General features: G+C 32.3%; 1 protein-coding gene across 2 annotated transcripts in view; it reads left to right on the forward strand.

The window, feature by feature from the left end:
- The window catches only part of Rfx7 (regulatory factor X7), a 126,905-nt gene that overhangs the window by 73,292 nt on the left and 32,269 nt on the right, over positions 1–21,344 (forward strand). For both annotated transcript variants that reach the window (XM_015480625.2, XM_048793199.1), the window contains exons 3-4: positions 14,607–14,689; positions 16,056–16,178. In XM_015480625.2, coding sequence (XP_015336111.1) covers positions 14,607–14,689; positions 16,056–16,178 — 206 coding nt within the window. The remainder of the gene's footprint in view (positions 1–14,606; positions 14,690–16,055; positions 16,179–21,344) is intronic.

Raw genomic sequence — 21,344 nt, forward strand, 5'->3', positions numbered from 1 at the left:
ACTATGTAATGTTTTGAACAACCAACAATAAAAATTTTAAAAAAATAAAAATAATAAAAAAAAGAAATCTCAAAATCTGAATTTTTATTTTCAGTCACTCAGTACTTTTAAAAGTGAAAAGCAAACTTTGTATAGAATTTACTTGGGTGGGAGAAACTTGGCAAAGGAGCAGATATAAGTAGCAGGTTTTGTTTTGTTTTGTTTTTGAGTATCAGCAAAAAGAAACAATCTGTATAAGGCCATGACAGTTTGCAGGACCCTCATTCTTTTACTTTTTTCTTTTACATTAAGCATTGATTTTATCCTTTCTTATTATGGGAGGAAAACAATTATTAATGTTTTGAGATTTTCTCCTGTAAGGAATTAGGTAGACTAAATTGCTACTAAGGCACAAATCAGGAGTTCTATTAACTTTTTTCTTTCATAATTATAGAGAAGCCCCATTGTCAGGTAGCTTTCAAGTTCTTTTTGTCTTTTTTGCGGGGGACAGGAGCTCATGCTAGGGATTGAACCCTGGGCCTCTCCCATGCTAGGCAAGCACATTACCATTGATCTATGTCCTCATCCTTCATTTTATTGTCTTATAAATAATGAGGTAGTGTGTGTGTGTGTGTGTATGTTATAATCTCTTATCATTACCTGGGAGAAATTCAAGTTTTATTTAATATCTTTATATTTTAAAGCATGATATAATATACAAAGTGTGCTCTGATAGAAAACTAATTTTTATAGTATTCTATTCTATCTTTGTATTTAAAATAATTTCAAGTTTAAAGCAATTGGGAGAAAAGAAGAAATAGTTACTAGGAGCAGAGAGATAGGGATTAAAAACTTAACTTTTCCTCACTGTGGCCTACATCTTTGTTAATGCTGTAGCTTAGAATCTTGAAAAAACAAGTTGAAATCCAGTTGTTTGGGAAAGCATAATGGAAGCTAGTCTGTGAGGCCTTTCTTTTCATTCTGTAAAGGTTAAAAACATAGTGACTAAAATCTTTCTTGCTAATGCCCCGGCCCCATCCTCAACTAGTAGAACCCTGGGGTATTTTAAAATGGCGTACAGGAACAACAGTAATATCTTTTAATTCACCTGAATGATCAGAGAAATGTTACATTATGGTCACTTTTGTAGAACTTAACTATGAGAAGTGTCCTCCATAGAAATGACTGTCATTAAGTCCTCTAAGAAATTTCTTGGAGTGTTTCTTTCCTGTATTTATTCTTTTTCTTTTAAAGTATTCTCCCATGTATTTCTTTCGCTCTCTCTCGCTCTCTCGCTCTGTGTGTGTGTGTGTGTTTGTATATGTATTAGTTGTAAGTGAACACAATACCTGTATTTTATTTTTATGTGGTGCTGAGGATCAGACCCAGTGCCTCATGCATGCTAGGCGGCAAGTTCTGTACCACTGAGCCACAACCCCAGCCCCCTGTATTTATTCTTTATTACCATCAACTTATGAACTCAATTTTTTAAAAATATTGAGCAGGCAAATATAAGTAGCTAAGAAAACCAAAGTATTCTTTAGAGCTCATTCATAAAAATGAGCATTGTTTAAATACAGTGAATGTCCTTGGCAAATCTCTTAATGTTTTTCTTTCATAATTTAATCTGTTCTTAATTTTATATACAGAATCTTCACAATATTATACACAGAATCCACTCATAAATATCTTGGAATGTGCATTGGCCAGTGCTAACCTAGCAGCTCCTCAAGGATTTGCCAGACTTAATTGTAGTTTAGGCAAGTTGAAGGAGTTTTTTGTTTTGTTTTTTAGTTTGTTTTCAGATGTCTATAAATTCTCAGGTCATCCAGCAGACTTAAGAGTGAAAAACAAATTTGGAGTTTTGCTGCCGTGGTTCATTTTTCCTTCCCTGTCCCCTAGTAGCTGGTGTCTTTCATATTGAATAAAATTATATTAAGATAACTTCTCAGAGCAGAACATTTTGAACAGAATTAAATCACTTTCATTTAACACCTAGTTCAGTAAGTTTATAAATAGAAGGTTAAATTATCATAATAATCAAATACAATAAAATATAATTTGATTTATATTTTCTAGAACTGAGAATAGAAAAACAAATTAGGGGGTGGAGATAGTGGGAATTGAACCCAGGGGTGCTTTACCACTGGATTCCATCCCAGCCCTTTTTATTTTTTATTTTTGAGACAGTCTTAACAAAGTTGCTTAGGGCCTCTCTATATTGTGGAAGCTGACCTCAAACTTGCAATTCTCCTGTTTCAGCCTCCTGAATCACTGGGATTACAAGCAGCCACCACCTTTCCCAGTGAGAAAAACAGTTTCTTTTGACATTGTTCATAGTAGGCAGTCCTCAAAAGAAAATCACATGCCCCTGCCACCCCGCATGGTTCTTATAACAAGGTTGGAAACTGAAAATGCAAAATTCTAAACAATAGTCATGGAAAATGGAGCCCTCATACCTTGACCTGTTTCTCTGTCTTCCTTATTCGGTCTTGTAGAATAATTGCTGGGGCCTGAGAGAATATAGTATCAGGTATGTTGTGTCAATAAATTTAAAAAATCACTGATGCTGGTAAAAAATGAAACTGTGGTCTTGAGTCAGTACCACCTAGGTTGGGGAAAAACTGGAATATTTTTTTCAAGTTTTGCTTTTGTAGTTTACACAATCAAGGACAGGCAGATTCAAGCATGCTTATCCCATCATTGTCTTTATTTTCCCTCCAAATATAACTGAAGAAGCAAACTGGATAATTTAGTTTTATGGATTTTAAACTGACTATTCTAAATACAAAGTTAAAACATTTTTTAAAACATTTTATAGATACCAGTTTGAAAAGTAAAGTTTAATAGACTAATTATGTACAGGACATCCTGGTTACTCATCTTCCATCAAAACTTAGCAATTATCCACCTGGCCATTCTTTGAAAGGTATTTCAAAGTCTCAATAGTACTGCTTCTAGAAATTAAGGTACTAACTCTCTTAATTTGACCACCAAAGATATTCATGAAAGCCCCTCAGTTGTCATTGTTAATGCTCTTCCCCAGTTCTGTGACCTTGTTTTTTTTTTAAAGGAAAAATAAAAGACTAACACCTCAGAGGAAAGATTCTCACACAAAACAGGAAACATCATGACAGACAAAAAATAGGAGGAATCATTTTTTATTAAAATTTGAGTAGTTGTGGCTTAAACCTGTTGCTTCACTTTCAAGATGCACCCTAAAACATTGAGACTACTTTTTAACTTTGTCCTGTGTCAGTAAATAATGGAAACATATTTAAAGGTCTTTAAGTTCTAGTAATAAGACAATTCAAAATCCTATCTGTTTCTCTGCAATCCTTCTGATATATAGTAACAGTTCAGAAGCAGATAATCTGAAAAGACAATTGTTTTCATTATTTCTTTATGACAGAAAACTGAAAATTTTCATATTTTGTTACTAGCCCACCCTGGAAAACCCTTTTAATTTCTGACCCATGCTCCATGTATTAATTCCTTTCTGTCTAGTAGCACAACTGTTGTCAGAAATACTTTCTAAGTTTGACAGCATTTTTATGACTCAGGGAGATTAATAATATCCACCTTTTTCCACATTCATCCAGAGGAAAGTCAGGGTTGCTAGAACATTGTCTTGGCAACCAAGTCTGATGCCCACATGTAAGATATAAGAGCTTTTTTCTCTTGATGTACCTCCCAAGTTAGTGGAGATAAATAGGATAAATAACTTACTTAATTTCTTCAGATAAAAATAACATAATTATAATGCACTAATTAAAATAATAATACTAGAAAGGAGATAAGTAGAACAGATTAGGGAAGAGAAGACAAAGGTACTGGAGAATGAGATTGGTCAAATCATGGTATATGCACGTGTGAATATGGCATAATGAATCCCACTATTATGTATAATTACAATGCACCAATTTTAAAAAGATGAAGATACCTTACTCCTGTGTTCATTGAATCATTATTTACAAAGTTATGGAAGCAATCTAGGTGTCCATCATCAGATAAATAAAGAAAACATGGTACATAAACAGTGGAATACTATTTAGCCTTAAAAGGGGGAAATACTATCATTTGTGACACCATGGTTGAACTTGGAGGATATTACACTAAGTATAATAACCAGGCACAGAAAGACAAATGCTTCATGATGTCCTCTATATATGGAATCTTAAAAGGTTAAACTCATAGAAGTAAACAGTAGTATAATAATTACTAGAGCCTGGGGAAGAGGGTTGATAGGGAAAGGAGAAATGTTAATCAAAGGGTACAAAATTTCAGTTGGGAGGAATAAACATTAGTGATATATTGCACAGAATGCTGACTATATTAAATAGTAATGTATGTCTCAAAATTGCTAAGAGTAGATTTTAAATTTGTTAATCTTATTTAATTATTACACACTATAAACATCAACTTATACTCCATAAGTATATATATAGTTACTTGCCAGTTAAAAATAAAATTTTAAGAAGACATACCATTTTTAAATAAGAGTCTATATTTGATAGAATTTGAATTATATATTCTTCTGCCAAAGATCTGATTTTAAGTAATTATATATTTTAAAATACTATTATTTATTACAAGAATTTTACAAGCATTTTAGCAGTGTTACAGCTTTGAAAACTAATACACAGCTCGAGCAACTTGCCTGATATCACAAAGCTAATGGCAGATCTTGAGCTCAGATCCATGTCTTCTGATTCTGTACACTATACCTTACCACTGTGTCCTACAGCTTGAGGATTTGAAGAATCAAGTCAATTGAATTTAAGTAGTGGCGGCTTCATTCATCTATTATATGTTCATGTATACATATAAAGGTCCTGTATTCTGTTTTTAATGATTTCATTAGTGTATTATAGTTACACATAATAGTTGAATTCATTTTGGCATAATCATACATCGGAATTTAATTTGTTCCCTTTTAGTCCCCAGTGCCTCCTCTTTGCTTCCTCTCCTTCCTCTCCTATTCTTCTCCTTCTACTGGTCTTCCATTTATTTATTTATTTTAATTGGTGCTTTATAAATACATAAATAGATAAAAAGATAGAAAGAAAAGTGAAATCACTATAGTGTATTTATACATGCACAGAGTATAATTTTGTCGTTCATTTCACATTTCTTCCCCTTTCCTGTCCCTCCTCCCTCCCCTCAATCTCCTTTTACTACACTGATTTTTCCTCTATCCTTATGATATTTGACACCCTTCTTTTTACCCCTTACTTTGCTTTAGCTTCCACATATGAGAAAGAACATTCCACCCTTAATTTTCTGAGTTTGGCTAATTTTACTTAGCATTATGTCCAGTTCCATCCATTTACTAGCCAATGCCATAATTTCATTCTTCTTAATGAGTAAAACTTCATTATGTATATATATATATATACATATGTATATACATACACACACACAATTCTTAATTACGTAGATATTTATATGTACACAGTTTCTTAATCCATTCATGTTGATGGGCACCTGGGCTGGCTTCATACCTTGGCTATGGTGAGTTGCATTACTATAAACATTGAAGTAGCTATATCACCATAGTATGCTGATTTTAGATCTTTTGAATAAATACAAGGCATGAGATAGCTAAATCATACAGTGGTTCTATTCCTAGTGTTTTGAGGGATCTCCATACTACTTTTCAAAGTGATTGTACTGATTTACAGTCCCACCAACAGTATATGAATGTATGGCCTTATATTCTTCCTATTAATCTGTCAGTAAAAGACTTGCCTTTTGAACTTAGATTTGTAAAATTTTCATCAAACTGACTTTTATTAACTATACTAATTAGTTACTAGATGATGGTTTTACATGAAAATTCTCTGTGACATTCTCTAGAAGAGTCAATGACTCATACACTTTTCATTTAAGGGTAAAACTTTGGCTTTTTTCTAAATTAAATTCCACCTCAGAGGAAGATGTTTTTAAGTCTTGAAAGTTGTCAATGGACCTTCATTTTGTTTATTTATATATGGTGCTGAGAATCAAACCCAGTGTCTCATGTCAGGCAAACGCTCTACCACTGAGCCACCAACCCCAGCCCCTGGCATTCGTTTTAACCTGTACTAAAGAAGAATCCAGTGATACATGTGGCATGAAATATCCATAGGAAAAGGGTGAAATGTTAAATAAATGAAAACTGAAACAATTAGCTAAACTAGTGGGGAAGATTTAATTAGGCTCCTACTTTATTATACCTTACCAAAATAAATAAATAAATAAATAAACTCCAGAGGAATTAAGACACTAAGTATGAAAAAAAGTTTTTTAAACCTAAAAGAATAAAGATAGTATCTTTAAGATATTACAATGAAGATTTCAAAGACAAAACACAGAAATCTCAAATTATGAATAGATATTGACACATTTGATTGCCCAGAAATGAAAAAACTTGTCTGTGTCAAAAGACTCCAAAATGAATTGGCAAACAACAACTAGGAGCACATATAACCACTAGAGGATTAGTGTACATGACTGCATGATAAATATCCCCAATTTTAAATATGCAAAAAATCTGAAAGGGCAGTTCCTTGAACAGTGTTCTTTCAAACACAATCCTCTGACTAACAAGAGCATTGCCTGGGAACTTGTTAGAAATTCAAGTTCTCGATTTTGGTCTTTGTCCGCGGGTCAGGACGGTCTCTTGGTCCACGTGGCGCGCAGGACTCTCTCTAAAGTAGATTTCTTCAAGAGGAATTGCCCAGTGCAGGTGATAAAGAGACCAAACTGTATGATCCTCCACTGAAGCAAGAAGATCCACTGGATGGTGGGAAAAAAGTGGAAAAGAAGTCTTGTCAGAAAAAGCCTGAGAAGATGATGAACAGATAGAGAAGCAACAAGACTTGGGAGGCAAGTTGTGTTCATCAAACTACAGACTGAGGAAAAAAGGATGTGAATATAAGAAAATTGGAAAAATCCTTTGTTTGCTCAACCTCATTTCTTTAAGGAAACATTTTTGAAGTTTTAGGTTGAAACCGTTTAGACCTAACCATAAGGGAAGGTATGTAGTTGAGTCTCCAATTTTACTAGCTGGGTGTTCTCTACCACTGCTTATTTCTTATGGTAATATCCCCCTGTAAGTGTAAAGCAGTGTGAAATGCCTTCAGTATAAAAAGTGTGATATAGCATCTGATAGCAGAGCATTCATACTGGAGGAAAACCTTATGAGTTTACTGAATGTGGGAAAACTTTTACCCACATATCACATTTCATTGAACATAGAAGTCATGCTGAAGGGAAACCTTGTGCTTCTAAAGAGTATTGAAAAGCCTTTAGCTAGATGATGAAATTTTCTCACAAATCTTTTCCATTCCTCTGCATTTGAGAGGTCATACAGAGAAGCCTTCTAAATGTAAGAAATGTGGAAATATCTTCAGTCAAAAGTAAATCCTCGTGTATCAAGAAATTCATACTGGAGAGAAACCTTGTGAATGTGGGAAAGCTTCCATTCAGATGTCACACCTCAGTCAGCAGAGAATTTATAGTGGGGAAAGCCCCTTTGCCTGTAAGGTATGTGGGAAAGTCTTCAGCCACAAATCCAATCTTACTGAGCATGAGCTTTTTCATAATAGAGAGAAACCTTTTGAATGTAATGAATGTGGGAAGGCCTTTAGCCAAAAGCAGTATGTCATTAAACATCAGAATACTCATACTGGAGAGAAGCTTTTTGAATGTAATGATTGTGAAAAATCCTCCAGCCAGAAAGAAAACCTCCTTACTCATCAGAAAATCCACACTGGAGAGAAACCTTTTGAGTGCAAAGATTGTGGGAAAGCTTTCATTCAGAAGTCCAACCTTATGAGACACCAGAGAACTCACACAGGAGTGTGAGTGTAAGGAGTGTGGGAAAACCTTTAGTGGGAAATCAAATCTTACTGAGCATGAGAAAATTCATATTGGAGAGAAACTCTTTAAATGTAATGAGTGTGGAACAGCTTTTGGCCAGAAGAAGTACCTCATAAAGCATCAAAACATTCACACTGGAGAGAAACCCTATGAATGTAATGAATGTGGAAAAGCCTTCTCTCAACGAACATCATTTATTGTGCATGTGAGAATTCATTCAGGCGATAAACCTTATGAATGCAATGTATGTGGAAAAGCCTTCTCTCAGAGTTCATCTCTCACTGTACATGTAAGAAGCCAAACAGGTGAGAAACCCTACGGATGTAATGAATGTGGAAAAGCTTTCTCTCAATTCTCAACCCTAGCTCTGCATTTGAGAATACATACAGGTAAGAAACCTTACCAGTGCAGTGAATGTGGGAAAGCTTTCAGCCAGAAATCACACCATATTAGACATCAGAAAATTCATACTCATTAAAAACCCTATGAATATCTTCAAGATGGGAACACATCAAAAATTTATATATCATAAAGTCATTCTGAGGCAGTGTACCACAAATGAAGGGAACTTACACAAATGTTAACAACTTTGAGGACACTGAAAATTCATATTGAAGAGGAAGACATTTATATGATAAACAGACTGCCAATAAAAAAATACTCCACAGTCAATGGTAAAGGTAATGCTGAAACAATAGACATTTCCATTAAAATTGGAACAGAAAACAGGCCTATTACTCCATCAGTATAGATGTGAAGTTCTTCACCTGTGTAATAAGTTGTGTTAGAAAGGAAGAGACAAAAACAGATGCTATGATCATCTATAAGTAATAAAAATCTGGTATTGCTTCAGCAGAGAGAAAGAGATTCTAGAAAGAGACCTATGCATTTAGTAGAACTTGCAATATTAAAGAAATCCATCAGATGAGAAAATATGGGACTATTTTAAAAAATTATTTGGAGGTAATTTGTTCTCTGAAGGGGAAAGAAAATAGACCATGAACACACAAGCAAAATTCATGGGAATTGAAGACTGAAAGATACAAAAGCCATGCACTAAAGTGGCTGTGACCTTTGGAGTAGGGAAACTTTCCTTCTTCTTAACAAATTTAAAAATATTTAGCAGTTTTACTTGTGAGTGTATATGCTCAGGAGATACCAGGAAACTTACTGTGGCTTGATTTGTAGCCAAATATTGGAAACAACTTAATTGTTCATCAGGAACAAAAAGAAGTTCTTATGATGTGACACTATACATCCGCAAAATGCAAATATGAGATCCACATGTTATTAACAGAAGGATCTAAAAAAATTGCATTGAGGGGGAAAAAGAAGTTGCAGGATGATACATATAGTGACTTTGTAAATTTGAATTAAAACTTCATGAAATTTAGTACTTTATATTGGTAATGAATACAAACGTGTATGTTAACGTTTTTGAAATGGAGAAATACAGGCCAAACTTTTGATAGTGGTAGCCTGTGAAGAGTGAGAGGGGTAGGGAATAAGTAAGGGAGGTAGGGTGGGGAGGGGGCTTCAGCTTTTTATATATAAAGATCCATTTCTCTTGAAGACTGCAAGTAAATATACGAAGATACTGGCTAGTTCTGGATTGTGGTATATGGATATCTTGTCTTATATTTTGTACTTTTCTGTATTTTTAAAATTTCTCAAAGTTAATAAGAATGGGAGTGAGGATGGGAACTCTGTACCTGTAGAAGTTATGTTATAATGGACTAATTCCCAATCAAATACTAAACTTTTTATAGAAAATATTTCTAAAATATTATCAACAATGAGTGGATGGACTTGCTCTCTATATAATATGAAATTATCTATTTAATTAAAATTAAAATGATAGCATACAAAAAAAAAAGAAGAAATCAAGTTCTCATGCTCTCTCTTCAGATCTACTGACTGAGAAAATCAGGAGGTAGGGCCCCGCAATCCTTATTTTATCTAGCTCACCACGTGATTGTGATGCAAGCTGAAGTTTGAGAGCTTCTCTGTTAAAACTCAAATGATAAATAGTATGAAAAAAGTCAGCTTATCATCCATCGTAGATAATTTTTATACCCATAAGTTTTAAGAAGAAATTCAAAAATAATAAAGTTAAAGATATGCAACTGTTATGACCCATTATTTCTAGTTTTAGGCACGTATTTTACACAGAAACTCTCACAGAAGGACATGGGAGACAAAAATAAGGATTTCATTGCAGCACTATTTGAAATAGTGCAACTTTGTGGTAATTGTCTTTCAATAGAGAAATTAACAAACTGCTTTTGTTCCATAGGATATTGTTTGTTGTATATGCTATTAAAAAGATCAAGTCAAAGAAAGATGAATGACAAAAAGTTTGCATCCTTTAAATATGAATAGTGATACTTAAATACCTTTTCTGCTTCTCTCTGCTTGCTTTGATATTTAGTGGGTTTAATTTTAAAAAATAAATAAATAGGGTATTGAAATATTTGCTATCTAGCTCCATTTTACCTTTCAGAATCTGCCTCAAAGGGGGATTGAATTGAACAAAACAGGTCTTTAATCTAGTTGAGTGGGAAAGTATGACTACATCCTAGAAAGGATTATTTAAAACAATCAGTAGATGCAAGTAATTAAGTATAAACTGAACACTTTCAAGAGTAAATACTATGGCCCAGAGTACAGAAAAAAAAAAAAAGATCTATTGTAGGATCATGTGTAAAAATTTTCTGGAGTTGAATTTTTAACTAGTTTGTTTTTTAAGTTAAAGTAGATGAGAACAACAAGGCTATATACTTCTAAACTGGCTCTCAACCTTTTTTAGCCCATGTCCCGTTGGGATAAGTGTAAATATACTCTTGGTGTTACCATCATTTGAAATTTCAAAATAAGTTAAGTACCGTTCTAAATGTGTGGATGAAAGCTTTTGTAATTACAGGGAAGAGCCTTTTTCCTAGCCTGTCATTTTTTTGTACAAAATTATCACTTAACTTGATCAACAAATTAGCAAATATTTGAGGTTCCCCCTAAATTTGAAATCTTTTCTTTCATATCTTTGCTTTGAGAACATTTTTTCTTCAACTCAAGAAAATGAAAACTTTTAAGACAAGGGAAGATGTAGATATGTGGACCTTCATTTTGTTTATTTATATGTGGTGCTGAGAATCGAACCCAGTGATGTATGTCTTAAATGTTTTTTATTGTGAATTACTCAACATAAAATTTAGCATTGATCATATTTAGTACATTCACAATGTTTTACAACTACCGCCTCAGTCTAGTTCCAAAACATTTTCATTTCCCTGATTGTTAACCCTATTCGCATTAAGCATCATACACCCTCCCCCCGAGCCTCTGGCAACTGCTAGTCTACTTTCTGTCTCTGTAGATTTGCCTATTCTGGATATTTCATCTAAAGTCATACAATATGTGGCCCCTTACATCTGGCTTCTTTGACTTAGTGTGTTTTCAGGATCCCTATGTATTCTAGTATGTGTCAGTACTGTATTCCTCTATTATAACTGACTTTCAGAATTTTATAATTTTTTAAAATATTTGTTTTTCATTTTAGTTGTAGGTGGACACAACACCTTTATTTCATTTTTATATGGTGCTGAGGATCGAATCCAGGGCCTCACACATGCTAGGTGAGCGCTCTACCTCTGAGCCACAACTCCAGCCCTCAGAATTTTATAATTTTTACAAATTTATGAGTTGGTCTCTTATGTAGTACTCTAAATAAAAGAGTAGAGCACCATTATCCTTAATTTCACAAATTCAGACAAACATATTTCTTTTTGATTGTCAGTAAATCAGCATGGAATGTTAGATTTTTATTCTTACATTTAAATTTTTTACAAGGCATATCAAATAATCTGATGTTGACCACACTTGGCACATGATACTCTTGCCTAGAGAATCAAGGAACGTTAAAGTCTTCACCTAGATTAGCCAGCATTGTTTGAGAAGCCAGTGATTAGCAGTGAATGGCATAGTATGCCCCAAATCGGAAACCTTTGTGAGGACCCCAGCCTTGCTGGAATAGAATGCCATCAGTACATACTTGGGTAATTTTGTTCCTATTTGCTTCGTAGAATTTTTATAAAAATTTTTATAAAATATGCTACTGTTCATATTTTTTCTTCTGTGTGTTGAACCTCAAATAGCAAATGAAACAGTAGTAGAATATTTACAAGTTCTTATTGTTTGAAGTAGTAAAAAAATAATAGTAGGACACCGAGTTTGATCTTTTTCAAAGCTACTTTATATATATTCTCCTTTCAGTCATCTCTTTGGTTCTGTTTGTTTGTTTGGTTTTGGGGTTTTGTTTTTTTGTTTGTTTGGTTGGTTGGTTGGTTTGGGGGTTTTTTTGTTTGTTTTTGTTTTTGTTTTTTGTTTTAGTATTAGACACAATACCTTTATGTTATTTATTTTATGTTATGTGTCGCTGTGAATCTAACCCAATGCCTCACATGTGCTAGTCAAGCACTCTACCACTGAGCTACATTCCACCAGCCCACCTCTTTGGTTCTTTATCCTAATTTGGAATATCTTCTGAAATTTATTCCCTATTCTGGATTTTTTTTCTCTATTCTTTTCTCCAATGTACATAAAATTTGAAAATATAGAATTCCAGGTTTTGTCAACAGTATAAAACATATTTTTATTATTAATTATCAGAAATCACATTATTATATTTTCTCAGACTTTGCTCATAATAACATGTTTTATTATTATAACATAGCCTTCCTGGATTTAATATGATAGTCATTGTTGGGATTAAGTGGGAAGAGTTGATAGTATATGACAAAAAATATTTTAGGAACCATATTTAAGACAGATTACAGTGAGAAGAGGTTGGAAGCAAGGAAACCAGCTATTTAGACATTTTAATAACATAAATATCATTGTAAGTCCTTAAGGGCAAGAATCTTATTAATGTGTTATTTATCTGTGCTTTGTTATGTTCAGTCTTTGTCTAATTCATGATATACAATATGTGTTCAGAGTTATCTTACATAATTTGTGAAACATAACAAAACAAAATGAGTAAACTAATGAGTAAATTAATTCTCCTTCATTGTTGAAAGTAAGACAGCTAAACATCTTGTAGTCCCAGTGAAAATAAAGAGACTAGAAAAATATTGGGCAAAGAATTAGAGGTCTAAATAAAAGATTGGTATGGAATGTACCATGAAGAACAGAATTAAGCATACTTCAAAATTAAACACTCTAGGAATTAGAGAAAAGTGATGTTAACACTTAAGAAGGGAATGTGTCTGGTATGTTTGTTTTCTTTGAGAGCTATATAGGGTATGCATGTAAATCTATTAGTATTGAGGCAAAAGCTAATTGGAAAATACTCATGGACGATGGCATTAAAATGCAGAGCTAGTAAAATTATGGCATTTACCAGTAAATGGATGGAACTGGAGACTATCATGCTAAGTGAATAAGTCAGTCCCCCAAAACCAAAGGCCTACTAATGTTCTCTCTGATATGTGGATGCTTACGCAAAATAAGGGAAGGGAGGGAAGAATAGAAATTCATTGGATTAGACAAAGGGGGATAAAGGGAAGGGATGAGGGACAGGAATAGGAAGGACAGTAGAATGAATCAGACATAACTTTCCTATGTTCATATATGAGTACACATCCAATATATCTCCACATCATGTTCAACCAAAGAATGAGATCCTAATTAGAATAAGTTATACTCCCTATATATATATAATGTGTCAAAATACATTCTGTTGTCATGTATATATTCAGGAGTTATTTGCATATAATTGACAGACTAAATCATTCTTGAATGAATTCTCAGACTTAAACTTTTGTGGGTAAATTTTGATGAATATGAATAAGCTCAGTTAAAAACTTTACAAAAATTGGATCAGTGTTTAATCTGTGCTTTATTAAGTAATCTGTCCACATTTTCCATTGCAGTGGAGTTTTACTTGAATTAAGCTACCAAAATTTTGCTCTGGATACTTTTATTGTAATAAGATTTATGTTACATTTGAAGCTATTATTTGGCAAACTCATCTGGGAAACAAAGCTATAAAAAACAATGCAGAAATTATTTTATAGGGTACATTTATAGACAAAATGACATAGTTGCAGGACAATAGTAGTAGAGAATCTTACAAATAGGTTCTCTAAGTAGCAGCCATTGTTGCAAATCAAAGAATAATTACATCTTCATAGTCCCGAAAAGGTTGTTGGTTTCATCTCAGTGTTTTAACTCAGTTCACTCCACAGGTAATAATAGCAGCATCTGCAGTCACATATTCTAGGTATTTGAGAATTAGAAAAAGATCCTAGAAATCCTCTCATCCATTTCACAGTTGTAAGGAAAATTTGCCGCAGCCAGAGCCAGTTAAATTCATGTTTAGATTAACTAATGAATGTTTCTCTTGGCTTCTGGTCTAGTACCTGTCCTGCAATATTATAAAACTGTCCTTATTTAAATATAATTAAAAATGAGAAACTTTTTCTCTTAAGCATCGATCTATACTTTTATTTGTACCTTTAAGTATTAATAAGGAAGTACCTTTTCTGTTAACTTTTTATATTTTATAAAAATATCAACTTATTTGTATTATTTCATTGATGAGGGGAAAAGCCTAGATTTTTGTTTTGATTAGCAGGCAATTAATTTCATCTGGTTTAAATTTAGAGAATCAATGTCTTTTAAGAGTAGATGTTAGTAAATTTTGTTGGGATGAAAACAAACATTTTTTTAAATGATCTTTCTTTATAATCTTTTATAACCAGCAAGAAGTTGAGAAGTTTACAGACCTAGAGAAACTCTACCTCTACCTTCAACTGCCTTCTGGTCTCAGCAATGGAGAGAAAAGGTATATCTATTCTTGTCTTTACTATAATTAGGTTGTTTCTAGGACAACCTTAGGATTTAGGCATGATATATATATTCTGGTTGTTAATATTTTAAAATAGTCCTAAAATAATTAGAAAACAGAACAGCAAAACAGTAGATCATTTTAGTCTTTGCTATTTGGGAAAGTATTTAACTGCAGTTTCTACTCATTCGTTTGTGCAACTGAATAAATACTGTGAAATGCAATTGGGTTAAGTTTTATAGACAGATGAATTTGTGCAGTCTGAGAAATTGTGAAAATTAAACAGAAAAGCGAAGAATAAATGGATAAGTATTTTGAGGAATAAAGTGTAAGTTGCTTTTTTGTGTTTTATTTTTAACATTATCAGGTAAGCACATTACAGAATGTAAAAGAAATTACTGGTATAGAATGAATTTATGATAAATGTAAATTGTTTTAAGTGATTAGTTTCATCATTAAAAATATTCAAGTCTTAAAGGCACATGTTCTCTCTGATATGTGGATGCTAACACACAAGAAGAAGGGAAGAATAGAAGTTCAATAGATTAGACAAAGGGGACTGAAGGGAAGGAAGTGGGGATACAAATAGGAAAAACAGTGGCATAAGTCTGACATAATTTTCCTATGTACAAATATGAATACACCACAGTGAATCTCAACATTGTGTATATCCATAATACTGGGATCCTAACTAGAATAAGATGTAGTCCATATTTGTATAAATATATCAAAATAGACTCTACTGACATGCATAACTAAAAAGAACAAATAAAAATTTAAAAAAATATATTGTCTCATCTATAAACTGTGGAGGGAAGTACTCCTCTTAGCCTTTTAAGTATTTCTTAAAATTCATTCATTCATGCTATTCTCAGCAATCTATTACTTTAAAATTGTGCATAAAAAAAACAGAATGAAAATTCTGTTACTTTTACCTTTTCTGTCTTACCTCAGACCATGCTGCATAACTATTTTAGTTATTTTATATACTAGAAATTTCTTCAGTATCTTCTTCGAAATTAAATAAATTATTCTTATAGGTAACTGAAATGAATAAGTGAGCAAATATCCATTTAGAGATAATTTTGGCCCAAACAAATACCTTATGTTGTCATTACTTCACTACCTATTCCACTCTAGAAACCATAGAAGAGATGAAACTATAACAATAATTTCAGTTTGATCCTACCTTGTGAAACCAGAGATGGACAATTTGGGTATCTACTATATATCCTAACTTTGGTTTACTCATTTGTGATGTGTTTGCACATAGTTCTTTAGTGGAATTTTTAGGTCTGGCTCAGAAATTATCATTGAATTTGCTGTCTAGTTTAGCTTAAACATATTTTTATTTTATGATTAGTGATCAGAATGCCATGTCATCTAGTCGGGCACAGCAAATGCATGCCTTTTCCTGGATTCGGAATACCCTAGAGGAACATCCTGAGACTTCACTGCCCAAACAGGAAGTCTATGATGAATACAAGTAAGTATTATATGTATAAGGCATTCTGTACTATATTAAAGAGGTTAAGCACTATATGTAGCTACAATGCTTTGTTTAAAAAAATCATTGTTATAAATATCTCAAGTTGATATATAGGAGTTCTTAGTAGAACTCTCCAAGATTTCTTCCAGCTCCAAGCCTCTGTGGTAGTATGTAGTACAGGGCAAAATTATCAAATAAAAGGATGTTTCTAGATTACTTCAGAATGTCTGAGGGGAAAGGGACAATGGCATAGATCAATGGATTCCCATATAGTTCTTAAGGATGACAAGAAATGGGATTGGAGGAATAGTGGAAGGCAACAAATAAGTCAATGTATAAGGAAAAAGCAAAATATGAATTTTACTTGGACTTCCTAAAGGTCCTTATCATGAATCCAAGACTCTTTAATCCTCCATACCAACTAAAGAAGGTTGTGAATTATTTATTCAAAGATGAGTTCAATGACTTGTGCATTTAAACACTCAAAAGATGTAATTATACAGATAATTTATTTAAATACAGGTAACAAAAACATGGAGGCTGAAGGATCCTTCTAGATAAAAGTCAATAGATGATAACTCCAAGCTGGTTTAACATTTTTATAATTGATTTGAAAGGGAGAAAATTTATTTTGGCAAAATAAATAAAACCAGAATGTTCTGGTTATTGAAATGTCAAAACAGGCATTAATGTGTTATAATTATACAATTTGGGAGAAAAGTATCAAGTAAGTGCTGTCATTAACCAGTGTAAGACAATGCAAAGAAACTACATTTGGTGACTTTTAAATAGCTTTAAGAATAATTTGGAAATAAAAACACTGCTGTATAAAAAAAAAACTACATTTATTCATCATTGATGTTTAGAAAGGAAACTTTCTTATTCAAAAATCTTATTATGGACTTGGGTTATAGCTCAGTGGTAGAGTGCTTGCCTAGCACATGTGAGGCACTGGGTTCAATCCTCAGCACCACATAAAAATAAATAAAATTAAGATACTGTGTCCATCTACAACTGAAAATAAAAAATAAATATCTTGTCACCAAGAGAAACATAATGAAGCTGAAGAAAAAGATTAGGGAAAAATATCTGAAATAATAAAGAGAACAAAGATAAACTGAAGAACTTCCGGTGTGTTTTTGTTTTTATTTTTTCTCTTTAAAAAGATTAAAACTCTGAGTGAATGCATGTGATCCAAGCCGATCATTCTCTCAGTCTACAATAATCTATTGAATCTACTATGTACAGACCTGTGATAAGTTCTAAAGATAAGATGAATAAGACCAATGCAGTCCTGTCCACATCAAGGAAAATATAAATGTAAAAGCACACATATACATATATGCATGAATTCAAAAGAAGCAAAAATTTTTTGTTTTTTAAAGAGAGAGAATATTTTAGTATTTGTTTTTTTTTTTTAAATATTTATTTATTTATTTTTTAGTTATCGGCGGGCACAACATCTTTGTTTGTATGTGGTGCTGAGGATCGAACCCGGGCCGCACGCATGCCAGGCGAGCGCGCTACCGCTTGAGCCACATCCCCAGCCCCTTTAGTATTTATTTTTTAGCTTTCGGCGGACACAACATCTTTCTTTGTATGTGGTGCTGAGGATCAAACCCGGGCGGCATGCATGCCAGGCGAGCGCGCTACCGCTTGAGCCACATCCCCAGCCCAAAAGCACGCGTATACATATATGCATGAATTCAAAAGAAGCAAATTTTAATTCAGAAAAAGGTTATGACTATCAGGCAAACTCATGTGTTAATGTATTAAACCCTAAATTGAAAATGAAGAAAATAAATTCTGTCAGAAAACTTATAAGGCAAGTATTTTAGCTACTCCTTCTGTAAGTTGTTTCATCTATTAAATGTAGCAATTGAAGATGCATGAGGTTTTAGTTTTAAAATTATAAAAATTGTCTGCAATAGGAAATGTTGAAGAACTAATTATCCAAAGATATCTTACAAGTTTCCCAAAAAACAAATTAGGCAAATGAATATATGACATTTTTATAATGGTCTAATATTTATATGTCCTTTAAGTGATGTTCTTCCACTATACAACCCTTCATCTCACTAATAGAGACAACATCCAACATCTGCTGAAATATGACCATAGTAAAGTTCAATGGTAAAGAGGTCCTGGGTTCCAGCCCTGGTACCTACAAAAAACAAAAAAAAAAGTTTTTAAATGTTTACTGAAGAAAGCAAAATAGAACGTAACTATATATTTTATTTTCAAAACAATTTTAAATCATAGAAGAATAGATTCCACTTGGACACAAAAAATACTTATTAGTGAAGATTTTGAGAGAATTTTGTCCTTTCCTAAAGGCCTTTTAGAAAATATTTGTTTTCCTATTTGGAGTGCCTGAATGAAGTTTCCTGAATAAAACCCTAATAGAATGAATAGTCTCAAATTGATTCTGTTCTGAAACATTCACTGAAAAAAGAAAGATGTTATTAATATGAAATGTTTTTAAAGCCATTCCTTTTAGGTATGAATGCTTTTATATTTCATTGTTTAGATATATTTATATGAAAATCAATCCCTTCCACAGTCTTTAAAATCCAAATTACTTTGAGGAAAAAACAATTATGTAATCTAATGGAGTAATGACTAGCTTCTTTTAGCCATGTTTTCCTGTTTAATTAAGACTTAATAGAATTTAACAGTTTCAAGGAATTTTACATGCAAAGATAGTTTAATTTACAAGTCATTGTAAGCTTTTTTCCTTGTTGGAACTTTTGAATTCTGATAGTCATGTGCTTATGAAAATAATCATTGAGGTATTTTTATATTATTTTTCTAATTATGAAAGTAATATGTTTTTATGAAAATTTTAGCAGATAGTTATAAATGTGTAAGGATTAAAAGTAACACAGTATCAATCTCACTACCTAAAACTTAGACTTTAATTTATTTTCTTTTAATTTTTCTAATATCTTCTTTTATGTTTATATTCTTGTTTTACCAAATTTAGCCCTGCTACTTATGTAATTCTTGGATGGGCAGTTATAAATAACACTGCAGTGAATATACTTGATAATAATTTAGTTTAGATAATTAGAATTGGGATTACTGGCTAAACATGTTACAGTTTTTATTTTCTTTGTTATTCACTAAATGCATTTTTTTTCTCTGTTCATTCTTCTTTTACATGTCTATTTCTTAATGCTTATGAACCTCTGTATATATTAGATAATATTAAAATGTCGATGTTTTTCAAGAATTAATTTTAGTTCAATTTATATAACTCTGATTAATGAACTTCGTAGCTTATAATGTTGCTAATGTATGTAGAAAGAACTTACCCATGCCACTAGATGCTGAATACTCATCTTAGGTATTTTTTGTTTCACTTTTCATATATAACCCTTTTGTTTCATCATTAGAGCCTCCTATATTCAATCTTCTTTATGTTCTCTGTTCTTATGCCAGTACCATACCGTGTAGATGTTTCAGCCATTAAATGTTGAAATAGCCAGTAAAAGACCAGTCTTTCCTCTATATCCTTCTTTTCACAGTTTTCCTTGGTTTATTTTTTGAACAGTTACTTTTTTCATGGGAATTTGTGAGTCACTTTTCTAATTTTAGATACAAAAACCCAAAACAAGTTTTGATTCAAATGTATTAACTGTAAAAATTTACTTCAGAAAAATTCAGCCTGTAAATATTTCTCTTTTTTAACATTTTTTAGTTGTTAATGGACCTTTATTTTATTTATTTGTATATGGTGCTGAGAATTGAACCCAGTGCCTCACACATGCGAGGCAAGTGCTCTACCACTAAGCCATGACCCCAGCCCAATATTTCTTGATTTATGTCTTTCTTTCATGCCTATCAGTGAAGTTTCCTTTGATTAAGTCCAGTTTTTTCTTGTTATATTTATCCCTTAGGAATTTTTTATTATGTTATTTATATTATAAAAATATATTTTCCTATTGTTTTACTATTGCTTTGTTTGGGTTTATAGGAAACCTATATTTGTTAACATTTACTTGGGAGGGTTTTTTGTTGTTTATTTCTGTTTCTAGTTGTAACTATTGACTTTTTTTGTTAGTTTATTCTGGGTATCTTCTTCATTGTCTTTATTTTGTTACTACATTCTATAGAATTTCCTCCCAACTTTAACTGTAACAATATAGGTATTGTTGCCTCTTCAGTAAGTTTTCTGATATTAAAGATGTATCATTTATACTTGACCAAAAATAGCATCTTTGGAGATTATTTTGCAGTGATGCTGCTTTGAATTATTAACATGATACATTTTATAAAGATATTATCTAATATAACCTCTTCTTTTATTCATAAAATAAAGGCTCTCACGTGTAGACATATACTTTTGTGCTATTGATTTTTGTACTAAAGTATATTATTTAGGATTTCATAAGTAAATTTGGTCTGTAATTTGTTTTTTCTCTTTGTGTGCTCGTCTGGTTGTGGTATCAGGGTTAAGTCAACATTGTAAAATGAATTTGGAACTCTGTCTCTAATTTTCTGTGCTCTGTAACAGTTTATATAGCATGGTATTATTTGTTCTTGAAAGTTTTAAAGAATTGAACTATAAAACCCATCTAGGCCTGGAGCCTTTGTTGGAGGTAGTTCTTTGAAAATATTTTATGTTTTATTCTGGTTAAATTTTTATAGTTTTGGCAATTTGGGGGGGGGGTTTAGGATTAATTATATTTTTAACATATTACAATAGGACTACATATACTACTTTCATAAATTTAATCTTCTATATCTATTAATTGCTTTTTTAAATTTCTGGTTTGGGGCATTTGTACTTATCACCTCTCCCCAACATTTTTCAAATTTCACTTAGCTGTCATTTATCTTGCTGGTGTTTGAGTTTTTTAAGGAAATCAGATTGGTATAACAGTTTTATTATCCTTTTTTCCTACTTATTAGGTGCCTTTTTGTTTGTTTATTTTTCCTGATTTTCTTGGTTTTTTTCTTACTATTTAAATGGAATGCTTATTTTTCATTCTTTCACATTTAAGATATGAATATTTATATCTGCCAGTTTTCCTCTGATTATAGTTTTGACTACACCCACAGGTATGGGTTGTTACACAGTTGCCATTATTTTCTAGTAATGTGTATAGTTTTTATTTCTTCTTTCTTCTAAATTAGTAAGAAGTATAATTTTTCACC

The sequence above is a fragment of the Marmota marmota genome, unplaced genomic scaffold (genome assembly GCF_001458135.2).
Source record: "Marmota marmota marmota unplaced genomic scaffold, marMar, whole genome shotgun sequence".
Taxonomy (NCBI): Eukaryota; Metazoa; Chordata; class Mammalia; order Rodentia; family Sciuridae; genus Marmota; species Marmota marmota.